The sequence below is a fragment of the Papilio polytes genome, unplaced genomic scaffold (assembly GCF_000836215.1).
Source record: "Papilio polytes unplaced genomic scaffold, Ppol_1.0 DF824269.1, whole genome shotgun sequence".
In the NCBI taxonomy this organism is placed as follows: Eukaryota; Metazoa; Arthropoda; class Insecta; order Lepidoptera; family Papilionidae; genus Papilio; species Papilio polytes.
In genome coordinates this window covers 2,239,053-2,251,920 of record NW_013524935.1, presented here as the reverse complement: position 1 = coordinate 2,251,920, position 12,868 = coordinate 2,239,053, and the positions used below count along the sequence as shown (strand labels likewise).

General features: G+C 32.6%; 1 protein-coding gene and 1 long non-coding RNA gene across 4 annotated transcripts in view; both read right to left on the bottom strand.

Moving 5' to 3' along the window:
- LOC106109404 (Fanconi anemia group J protein homolog) overlaps positions 1-11,388 on the bottom strand; it is a 45,099-nt gene extending 33,711 nt beyond the window's left edge. For 2 of the 3 annotated variants that reach the window (XM_013290896.1, XM_013290913.1), the window contains exons 1-2: positions 10,810-11,388; positions 10,481-10,592 (exon numbers count right to left, since the gene is read on the bottom strand). In XM_013290896.1, coding sequence (XP_013146350.1) covers positions 10,481-10,592; positions 10,810-11,175 — 478 coding nt within the window. In that variant the 5' untranslated portion in view covers positions 11,176-11,388. The remainder of the gene's footprint in view (positions 1-10,480; positions 10,593-10,809) is intronic. The other variant, XM_013290904.1, reaches the window with a different exon arrangement.
- A 373-nt stretch (positions 11,389-11,761) lies between these two features.
- On the bottom strand, positions 11,762-12,283 carry LOC106107134. The gene is made up of 2 exons (XR_001225850.1): positions 12,083-12,283; positions 11,762-11,858 (listed from the first exon to the last, which is right to left on the bottom strand). It is a non-coding gene; the product is annotated as an uncharacterized LOC106107134 (long non-coding RNA).
- Positions 12,284-12,868: the final 585 nt, after the last annotated feature.

Here is a 12,868-nt window from a genome sequence, read left to right as displayed (position 1 = left end):
TCATCTCGATTATGTTTTTGTTTTCAGAATTTTCTTCGAATCCGTAAAAAATCAAGTTGTTTTCCTTTTTCCTTATTTCCAAAAGTTTCATTTTCTCATTTAATTGTTTTAATTCGGTTTTTAAATTTCTATTTTCTTCTATTAGTGGTTCTAATTTAATATTGATTTCTTCTAGTATTGCTTTTGTAATTGAATCTTTGAGAGTTTCAGTTTGTTTATCCATTTCCTGTTTTAGTTTTTTAAACAGTAGTTGCATTTGTTCTTCCATTATTAAAACGGGTACTCGCAAGTTTTTTTAATTCTTTTTTTTTTTTTTTAGTATGAATTTTGATAGTGAATTTGTATTCAGTAGATATCTTCGGTATGATTTAGTAGTAATTTACTTTAGCTGGCAACATTTTTAACATGAGTTGTGTCAAACGGAACGTAGCGGGAGTTGATGTGTCATCTTCTAAGGACAGATGTCAAACTTGTTTGTAGGTTAGAATAGCACTAAGATAATTGCACTTATTCTTGTGTCAAGCTGCACTACACACTGTCTTCGTAGTTTTTTAGCAATTGTAGGTTCTTATTTTATGATGTGCTTCTACTTGTTGTGATTTTATAATGGTTTTCGACTGTTTTATAATTAATTATACGGAGCACTTTACACTACGTATATACACTTTGACTGTCAAACCGGAAGCCAAGTAAATAATTACATAATATTAAACTAAATTAACAATTTTAGCTGAAGACTAAATAACAAGTTACTTATAGTTTAGTTATGATTTCAACAACGCTTCAACTTATCTAACAGAATAACGTTAAAAACTAAATTTTTTATTACACGGTAAAAGGATTTAGCAAGGAATTAGCAAACTAAATAAATATGGCTCCAATATCAACTTATGCATTATTTTATTTGATTGTTTTTAAATAGCGTCTCTAAGGTTTTTAAACATAAGCCTAAAAGATCTTAACAGATGTAATTGACTACGCCATTCGGACGATCGCTTCAGGGGATTTTCGGATTACATTTGGTGACATTAAAAAAACTATTCATGTACCTTTTCTACTTTTTATAATGCGAATATTTATTTTCAAACCCTTCCTACAAATAAAAGGTATCATTTTGTTTCTATACAAAGCCAAAGCTAACTAACAGAGCACTAATTCCATAATATCACTACGATATTTCACTTTTTCAGATACTGTGTGAAAATTGCAAGGTTCGTAATGTTTTGGAATTAGGATCGGAAATTTATGTGACAAAAGGTACTTTTACAGACATATTTTTAAAACTCGACATTTGATTGGAACCTAGGACATGTACCTAGGAAACTACTCAGCTGCGTCTCAGCTACGTAATAGCGCTGACAGGAAATTGGAATACAAGCTCTACACGAGTCACTCACAACCAGAGGACAGCCCACTTCAAACGAAAAGAGCTAACTGATTAAAATCTCTTGAATACGTTACTTACACATACTTAACTATAACTAGATGGTTTTTACTTTGTCAAGACGGCAAACGAACAAGCAGACCACGTAGTTGCGTCAATTTATGTACACACACTACTTCGTGGCGTAGGATGTCAGCAATAACAGCATATTTTTTATTTTTTTGTTAATAAAAACGCCCTACACTTACGACTATTAAAATTAGGGGGTAACTAAATTTACCTTAACTAAAACCTTAATGTGGGAAAGGAACAATAATATACAAGCTGCTAGCATTAAGAAGCAAAGTTATTACGGTAACGGTAATTTTGACAATTGAGAATTTGACAAATGTCAACAATAAAATAAAGTATTTAAAATTCGGTGCGGACGAAGCTGCGCGGGAACAGCTTGATTAATGATAAAAAAATCAATATTACTAGTACAAAACATTTGAAATTAGAAATACTTGGAAAAAGGAGGTAAACAACTCAGAAAATAGGTTAATTAAAAAATTGAGTCTTTAATTAAAATAATTCTCATTGACTGAATCAAATTACAAAGTTCTACAATTCATAACTACGGAAGAATTGTCTGATTGTGAAAAATGTACATAATATACAGGTAAACTTACATAAGAATGGCGCATAATTACGTGACTTCTGTGACAAGCGCACTACAGACATAAGGATCTACAATATACGTTAATTAAATTGAAGCGTACTTTCAACCGGATTATGAATACGTACTTCAAATTAATTAATTTTTATTGTATATACGTTATCTTATGTTAACAAGTATATAAGAGTACTACACAAAATACCTGTCAAATTAAGCTGGCTGGAGGATCTCGCGGTCACGTGACATTTTCCGCTTTTAACGTCGGTAATCAAATTAGTCACTACATAGTGTAAAAGTCACTTACCGCTGTCTGTTTGTCCCTATGTATGCTTAGATAAAACGACGCATCAGATTTAATGCAGTTTTTTTCTAATAGAGTATTAGAAAAGAAAGGTTTACATGTATAATCCATGTATATAGTAGAGAAATATGACAATTTTAAAGGATTCTAATGTGACGTAAATAAACATATTTTCGTTTCAGTATTGGAAGCACTTAGCATGGGAAAGCCTAGCTGGTCGCTTGTTAGTTTAAATTAAACGGAAGGATATAAGTAATGTTTATATCACATACAAAAAAGGACAAATTACGTTTACCTATCTCAATAGGTGTCACAAAAATTCCCCAGAATAAAAGAAAAAAATTTAAAAGCGTAACGTTTGACAAATATTAAAATATTTGAACAGGGGTACATAAAGCTATGTAATCACATCGCCTAGAGGTATATAAGTACAAATAACGAATACAAAAGGGACATATGCAAGTCGTGTCACCAAGCATCACGACATGCCCTTCCTATTGAAATAATAATAATATAGACCCGGCTCCAAATAAATAACCACTCGTAAACATTTTACATACAACATCAAAGGCATATGAGGTTGACACTAAGCAGTGCCCGTGTCACATTCCCCTCTTGTGTTCCTTTTGTTATATCTTAATTCACACCCTTTACCCTATAAATCTACCATTAAAAAGTAAACTCTAAAACTATCAGCTTAGAGATCAAAATCGTTTGACTAGATTTAGCGCAAAGCTCTTTTCAAATTCTAATTTCGAAATTCACGTCATTACAAAATGGATTTTATTCCCTTTCAATAAGATTGGTTATTAATTGTATTTAGAGCGTGTTTATTAGGGGTGTGCGTAGTTAAAAGCGGTTTTAAACGCAGGGATGTCGGCTCACTTTGTAATTAATACACTGGATAGCGTCATTGATATGCCAAATTACCAGCTGCGAGACAAAGATTATACTTTTTTTGGGATTTCGTTCATTTCATTGATAGCGTTATAATTCTCTAATAGGTTTTAGTCGTATAAAGATTATAAAAGTGATTCAAACATAGATTTATTTAATACAAGACCCAATATTAAGGTATTACATATTTATATTCTATTCTACAAAAACTGCTATCGTAATAATTAAAAAAAAAACTAAAACGTGTTTTGTTTTACTTCAAACCAATCGGTAACAAGGCAATACCAATAAAATCTACATTTCTGAAAATTAATACCAGTGGCATTGCTTAAAATGTCTTAAACACATGAATAATAATGGATTTTAAATAATAATAAATCACATTATTAAAACCTTTTTGTATATTGCAAGTTCATTCAAACCTAATGATAACCTCTTCTGTGGATAGATGGCGCTGTAATCTAAAAGCATTATTTGGTTTCTCACGATGTAGTTACCCAATTACGCCATAGATGGCGCTTAAAATAAAAAATACAACTTAGTAAAATTCGTCATAGGTGATTTTTAGTAAATTCATATTGATAGAAAGTAGGAGTAGTGTTTTACATGGTAATTATTAAATGGTAAATCCTCATTAAAACGTCGACCACAAAATGTTAAGTATAAAAAAATGAAGCCATACGAACAAATATAAACAATAATTGGTATGGCCAATTTTAGTTTTATTAACCCAATTAAAAGAAAAAAAAAACAATTAAACCTTTTGGCTAAACATCAAACTGGTTAATCAAAGGACAGCTATTTTAAATACTGTAAATTCAATCTCCCATTTCTACATACAACATACAAGTAAACCAGTAGCGTGAGAATAGACCCCTTCGGTACCCCTCCAAATCAACATAACCCGTGGCCATAAATCTTCAATCGATGTACTACAAGGCATTACATCAACAAGCCCGTAAAATCGATTTAACCCTAAAAAAATGTAATGAGAAGAAAACAAACAAAGGACGATACTAATTCGTATACAAAAATCGGAATCGAGTCACGAAAGGCAATCCCACTATTAATAGATTGACGTGCTCAAAACTGTAAAATTACCATTCTGTATACGAATTGTAGAAAAAAAGGCTTCGGTAGGGGTAGGCGGAACGAAAAAAAAAGAAATGGTTTCGTTGTAATGGTCGATTAGGGGTAAGCGCCGTCACGAACCGAGCAGCATGATTTTAATGAGTTGTAAACGGCTATTGTGGAAAAAACAATGTGTTACAGCGACAGATGAATTATAAAATATGTTACGTTTGCAGCACACATAAGGTATACTCTTTATTGTATACGCAAAGCCTCTATCATAATATGTAATATTATAAATGCGAACTTTTAGATGTAAGGACGCTGCTACTACGTATGTCCAAAATGTCTTAAAGGATTTTGATAAAACTTGGCAGATATAGAAAAGATTCCGATAGAACACGTCGCTGATGAAGGGTATATATTTTGAAACGAACCTATTCCAGTAATAAATCGTTTAAAATGGAATGGAATTTACATCAACAGTGCAATCGTTTAAAAAGTTACAGTTTCCTTCATATACACTTACTATACAAAATTTGTAAAAAGCAGACAACTTCTAGTCGATTCAAAACGTATAATATTTTAATTTTAAAACACGTAATGAAGTCATAGCTTGAATTAGTAATATCCGTGAAAATACACATGTAATCATAACGATTCTATAAAAAACAAAATAGTGATGTGAATATTACGCGTTTTATTTAAAACACAAAACGAAAACTTGAGTGATCAAAAAAAAAAGCTTAATATGTAGTGAGATCAAAAGCGATTAATCACGTTAATTATTAACTGTAGACAATTACAGTTAACTAAAAGTCCATAAAAAAAATTCTTACTGCCATACTCATTTTTTTGATGACTAAGGAAGTCATTTAGTATTGCTTAAGAAAAAATAAACGTTCAGAAAATGGCAGTTTAACATCAAATCGACAAACATCATACAGTAGCACCTCAATAAGTTAAAGTTCAAGGGAAATACAAAATATTTTAAGTTATAGAGGTTCAAGTTATCAAGGGTCTATGTTATAGAGGTTTTTATGTTATCGAGGTTTGAGTTATCGAGGTCCTACTGTATTTGAATATCGATAGATTCTATCAAAGTCCGTCTTTTCACATCACTAGTGCAGACAGGCATTTCGAATTGGCCTCCTCGTCATTAATACTTGAACAATTAATGGGGGAAATTATCGGGCGATTGGAGAACTTTGTGCACTACAAGATAAAGCAACTTAGTTTGATGAAGTTAAGTTCTATACTACACGTATTCCGATTAAAATGAACAACAGAAAAACATTTAAACAGATAAATTCAATAGCTTTTGAATTCCCACCAATATACGAGATGATTTTAACAATTATATTCATAGCTCATTGGTTTTGTGCAAAATGATTGAAATAACGAATGTTAAAAATATATGCAATAGTCTTCACCTTCTACGACAAAAATTATCAGCCTATATGCTATCATCTACACAAATAATGAAATTCGAGTGTCTGTTATATCAAAAGAAAAATTCCAGATTTCGGAAAGATGATATATTTGCGTTGTTGATAACGAAAATCGCATTTAAAAATTTTTTGTCTGTCTGTCCGCAAGCCGCGTTTGTTCCGGGCAATCTCTGAAACGGCTGGGCATATATTAGGTTACTTTTTTATCTCAATATTGCGTGGACGAAGTCGCGGGCAACAGCTAGTTGTCGAATAAAATTGAAATAAACCGTAGGATAATCGGTAAGTTAACTTTGTGCGAATCAAAGCAAGAAAAATAGGCTCAATTTCATAACTGATGAAAAGTTAGCGGTGTCGGGGCGCACGCGAATCGCCTCACTTTATTTACGACGCCGAAACGGGACATTTAAAACAAATCTAACTGCTCAGTTCCACTTTATCGAATCAGCATTCGGATCTATTTTACAGGTAACTGTGGGCACGCGATCACAGATAGTGTCATTGGAAATTTATTCCATATCAAAATTTATAACGACAACGGCAAACGTAAAATTTTATTAAATTTAAAGTTAGTGGCAGACAAAATTAAACATAGAATATAAAAGGCGTGTAAAGGCAGTTAGGTTCAGTTAAATAAGAGTATCTCAAGCGTTTTGAATGATGAATGTATGAATATGTAATGTGTAATTCGATTTCTATTCTTCCCCGGAAATAGTCGGAATTACCATGTCCTTTTACAAGTTTCCTACAGTCAACGCATCCATAACTGCTAAGCTTGTTTTACCAAATTTTTTGGCACGGTTATTGATAGTAATCGAATAGTTTTGTTTCCTTAAAATATACCATTTCTATATATCCACCGTTAATTTAAAGAATAGCATGTAAATAAATAATAACAATATTCCCATTATTCAATGCATAAAACATTAATGTTCATCCATGCCGTGACAATAAAGGGGTATCAAAATTTGGAATATTTAAACAGACATTGGTCCCGATCGTAGCGTAATAAAAACGAAGATTACGCGATCGTACCGTTATCGATATAGTCACTGACTTCCGGTATAAATTCTGTCTACTTACGCACTCACGTGTCATAGTAAATTACTATAAACAAATTTAAAAATTGCTCTTACTAACAACAAACATGAAAGGATGAAAAAAGTCCTTTTTACTTTAGTATTAAAGTTTAAACTTTCGTTTAGATACATGTTAAAAGTTTAGTTAAGGTTTAGCAATAATTATCCTGACATTATAATCAACAATTTTCATTTTTTTTAACATAAATAAACCAGCGCTTGACCACGACTCCATCTAACCTAAGTGAAGACGCGGCCGAAGGATAAAGCGCGCTAGCTCAATAAGTGCCGATTCACACAGATTTTAGTCATAACTTTTTATTCCTAAATCATATTTATTTTGGAATTCAGAATGTAGACCGAGATAAGAACGACTACTCTCGAATATCTACAGGCCAACAAGGAACAACTGGGGGATTTTACACTATTACAGGAGAGCAACGGTGCCGCGCTTTATATGTTAAAATACCGGTAATACCAGTCCTGTTCCGACCGCGGCCAATAATGAAAGATAGTAGCGTATTGCCTCGATACCGTCTTGTCTCGATACGCCCTCTATTTACATCTCGGCGAGATAATAAATTTGCATGTAGTAGCGCGGCCTTACCTGAGCTTTTATCACGGACATCGGTACCTCCCGCGTCGCGGGAAGGGTTGCCGATGTCGTCGACAATCGTAAACGTTATTTATAACCCGGCTCGATTGTAGCTGCGACTTCGCTCTTCGCCGCCTCATTTGCATAGAAATTTATAGGTGGCGGTAGCTATGATCATACCCTTGCCCGCTTCCGCGTCTGCCGCGGGGAGATTCGGGTGTCGGTGACGGAACCCAGACTAAATACTGTGGGGTGAATTAGATATTCAAATTGTAAGGGAAACTAATTTGTAGCTTTGTGTTTAGACGTAGTTTTTAATGTAAGCAGACAAATTAGAATAGCTAAAATACCCCTGTGGCTTTAATTAATTTTATGTTTCTTTCATTTTGTTTGAATAGCTGTAAGTTGCAAAGAAATTATGAAGCACGGATTCAAGTAAACAAAGCAAACTGTGCTGAACACATTTCGTCACACAACTAAAATCATTTAATTAAAACATTGAATACAATCTACGCAGTTCTTTCTGAGACGTGGAGCCGTCAGCGATGGCGCACAGATTCCGAAACCTAATTCAATTTAGCCAAAGGGTTGGCAGTTACGCGGAACGCGGAAAAAAGCGTGGTGAGGAAAGGGCGAGGGAAGTCAGCGACATCTGGGGGCGGCGGCTGTCAACTCGCGTGCGGAGAACCTTGGCCGCTGTAATTGATGCGTTGCGGGTCGCAACAGCTTTCTACATGCCGGAAGGGAATGAGCTTTTTTGTTTTCGATCAATATCCAGTGTCACCCCGTATTGATGTGTCACTGAATAATTTAGAGATTCGGTATTTTACCTCAATGGACTTGTATTACAGTAGGTGACATTTTTTTTATAGTTTTAAAGAGACTAACTAGGAGAATGCTCCCTAGAAATAGTATATAAATTCACATTTTAATTATTTACACTAATTACTAATGTTAAACATCCAAACGCAACAAACAAAACAAAAACAATACGTTCCGATTCACGAACGTTATTTAGCATTTTTATTTCGTACCATCTAAGCATTTCGTTTCTCACGATTGACTCGTCAAAATTGCAGACATAAAAGAAAATTAGGCGAGATATTACTTTAAAAAATGTCGTGCGAGGGTTGGCAGTTGCCACACGACAAACGCAAATGCATCGAGCCCGCCGTTTCTCACCAGACGTCAAAACTTTTAAAAAAGTCACCCGCGACTTATCCCTGACTATAATTAAGGTTTCTTCTTTGCCTTTTTGCATTTGAAAATAGATTAGGAATGAAATATTGTCTTTGTTTATTATTTATGCGGTGATTTAATATTTTCTATAATATAAAGATTTAAATATTTCCCTACATAATCTTTGCATGAACAAAAAATGCTCTTAATTTCATCACAAAATTAGTCATTACATAGATTACATATAAATAAGACCCTGGTTAAATAATTACCTACGTAAATTTGAAAAGTTTTCGATGCCATACAAACGTCGTTACGTATTTAAAGGCAAGTTTCAATTTCTTAGAAATTATTTCAGTGTTGATCGACGTAAGAAAATAGATGACGCAATTCCATCTAAGTTTATGAAACACTCTTCATAATTTTTTAAGTAGCTGTTTCATGGCTTCTTTCTTGACTTAGGAAGGTTTTACACTATACGAAATAGATTTTGAATGCGTCATAAGGTTTTTAGTTTCGTAGTCAAAGTACATTTTGTCGTTAACATATCTCATTGCGATAGATAAAATATAGTTTAATATTTACAGGTTATTATTTTCATTGTTTTGATATAATTTTATACGTTGTACAATTGAAAATACATACAAATTGTAATTTTATAAAACTATACAGTGTAAACGGGTCTTAATATCAATATTTCGATGTCACAAGTTGCGACTTTTCAACTTCTGAGGTCAAATGACGCAAAGTTACGACTTTGGCAAACTTTACTAACGCTGTGATTTCACTATGATGTGAGGAAAATTATATAAATTAAACGTAAGAATGTTACTACAGACATTTCACTGTTTGTTGATTAACGATAAAATAATAAGAGAAATACACAAAATACATTTCTTAAATATTCATGTCGCTTGGCATAATTATTCCTATCTAAACTTCTTCGCAAAAATCACGGACATAAAATGAATACGGTGACATTGAAAAAATTACGAGCATTTTAGGGACTGATATGAAATAATTTGCCATTCCTATTATTGTTTGTCCTACCTCCGTATTATTAAGGGGCCTTGAACAAAAAGATTAAAAGAATGTAAATTCAATTTCGGCGATTACAAAAATCGGTACCACTGTAATCGACATCGATAAGACAGATAATAAAAAACAAAATTAAAATATCAGCAACGTCCTTATAGTTTTCGAACGAGATTGCATGCGGCAAATGCATTCAGTATAGGCTGAGCGCAATTTTCGTGTTAGGCTGTTTGCCGATTGTCGTGCGACAGTTTTTGTATGATTTATAAGTAGCTTGTATTCTTAGTCCCGAGGGGACACGCGAACACTTGATCAATTGTCGCTCGTTGCGGAAGACCTACGTAGCTTTATCTTCTGTCAGGGTTAAACTTGTACTAGGGTAATCAACGACACTGAATACACGAATTATTTATGACACTCATCATAAACAGTGCGCAATTTTCAACTCTACACTCTAGAATATTAGAATTAATATCTATCTGGCGTTTATATTTAAAAAGTTACCATAGCATTTTGCTAATTATTACTTCAATAGTAAGATCTGTATCAAACAATAAATTTAATATGAATCAAACTATAATCGCACTTCAAAGTATGTCAAGTCTATTAGGCTACAGGTTAATAATATTATCTTCCTATTTATTGGGAAATAAAGGCAAAGCATATAAAGTAAGCAAACTGATGTTTAAATTATTTCTTCTAATACTAGAAGGTTAAAGCAGTGGTCTGAATACGGTGAAAGTCATTGGTGGAGACTTATCTCCAGCAGTTGGCTGGCACAAGCTAATCATGATAATCTTAATACAGCTGACACATTATAATGTACTCACTGTTTTCATGTCGCACCCAGGCCAGCGCACCGCAGAGCAGAGCTAATGTTTTTCCGGATCCCGTAGGACTTTCCAGCAAGCAGTTCTGGCTCTTATTAATTGCTGTTATTACCTTAAATGAATTATTAGTGTTTAGTATCATGTTTTAGAGATCAGGAACATCAAGTGAACTAAGCTAGTGTATATTACTTTTTATTAATACTATAATAAATAAGGCCACTGACAATGGTTTATACAATGTCAGTATTATTGATTACATTCAACATTCATGTATGTTTTATATCAGAACTCATTTTGTGTTTTTTTAATAGAGTAAAACTAATATTCACCTTAAACATTAAAGCAGTCTGACAACCGTAAGGTTTAACTGGTATATGAACCTTTATACCACCGATCATAAGTTCAAACCCTTTAGGTTTAGGTATTTGTGGAACTATTTGTGGAGCTTGTGTTTTTCTGTTGTTACTTATTTTGGTATTTGGGAATAGGTTCTTAATTAAAGCCTGTTTCTTTTTACGTAACTCGACTGCTTTAGCAGGTTCGTCTTCATCCGAAGTAAGTTCATACACAACAGCTGAGCCCTTCGTTTCATCGTCACTGCTTATACTGATTGAATTTAAAGGTAATGTCTTTTCTTCAAATTCAGCGTCAAGTACAAAACTATCATCATCTTCTGATAGTTCCGCGTACGACATTTTATTAGTTTTTTAAAAAACTTTTAAATAACAGTATGACGATTAAAAGTTTGTAACTCAATAATTCAACAAATAGTTCTCGTATACTAAAAACATTTAATATTTTACACTTATACTACACTTTTGTTGTGGCTATTTAATGATATTTCATAAGTTGACCTATGTTTAAAATATAACAAGTTATTAAATAAACATTTTCGGCAAAACGGTTTTTGAGATTTGTTTTGACGTTTCACATGACATTGACATTTTTCGTTCAAAAACGAGGTTACAACGTTTCGAAATGTCTCTTAAGGAAATATAAAGAAAAACTTAACGGGCCAATTAAGCAAGCCGAAAATGAAACTAAAGTTTCTTTTTAAACATGTTTTATTTACATGTGGCTAAATCGTAAAGCGTAGGCAATATTCTTATAACCTTGATGACAGCGCCCTCTCGTCAGGTCAGAAAAGTTTGTGAAAGTAAATGTTTTACATGGTATAAGGGAAACAGAGGTAATCCATTATTTTATTATGATTGTAGATTTAGTCAGAGGTTGAAGTCAATAATTCTAGTAAAAGAGCCATGGCTGAATTAAAAATCAAGATTAATATAAGGTGTTTATTTCAAACTAACATTCTATTTCTAAGATAAAGATATTCATCTAAAGGATGTGTTATTATTCTTTATCCCAATTCATTCATCTGAAAAAAAAAAAGATTTAAGTTGTGAAACTGTATATCTTTTCAATTCATGTAGTATAATAACAAATATCAGATAAAAAAAATAATGCAGAACAATTGTATAAATAAATAAACACGTAATATTAATTTACAATCATGATACGTGATAATAGTTCAAAATTTGCAACATTTTATTTTATTTCATTCTTTATATTTTATTCTTATGTGATGATAAAATGACTTACCCGTTTTGCAGTATGCGGTTGCTTGAGTTCATTTTATTTAGGGTTTTGCAAACATATAGGAAAACATTGTTAGAGCGACAGCCCACGCTAGCCAACACATTTTAAATTTGCTTGTTTATTTTAGTTGAACAATAAAGTTAAATACTACAATTTTGCTTCTAAATCACCAAACATCATGAAATAATTTTGACAATGAGGGATAGTTAAAAAAAACGAATAATTTACCAAATTTTGAGGCTGCCAGTGTTATAGAAAATAAATAATTTGAAAAACAGGGAACCTTCACGGATAACTCTAAAAAAAAAGTTAGGTACAACATTTCGTATTTTAGAAGATGAAGACGTATTCAAGCCACTCTTGAATAAAATAAAAAATGACCATTTTGTATATTACAGCAATTTATTACAAAGTAGATCATATATAAAAATATGACAAAATGTATAAATGTGTTTTATTGTTCACCCCCCATTAACGCTTTGGCGTTGCAACGCTCCCGCTTCCCGCCAAAATGCGGCGCCATTACGAACAACTTGTCTGCAAAAGTTATGGTGCGTTATAATTTGGTTTATAACTTGACACCACGCTGTTTAGTCAACGCAATTAGATCGTGTGCAGTGTAATAAAAATTCTTGTAAAATAACAATTGGAATATAGTAAACAATAACTGTTAAAATAATTAAAAAACTTTTTACCTTTTCCATTAACTTATTGACCGACTTCCCAAAAGAAGGAGGTACTCAATTCGTCTGTATGTTTTTTTTTTTTTTTTTTTTTTTTTTTTTTTTT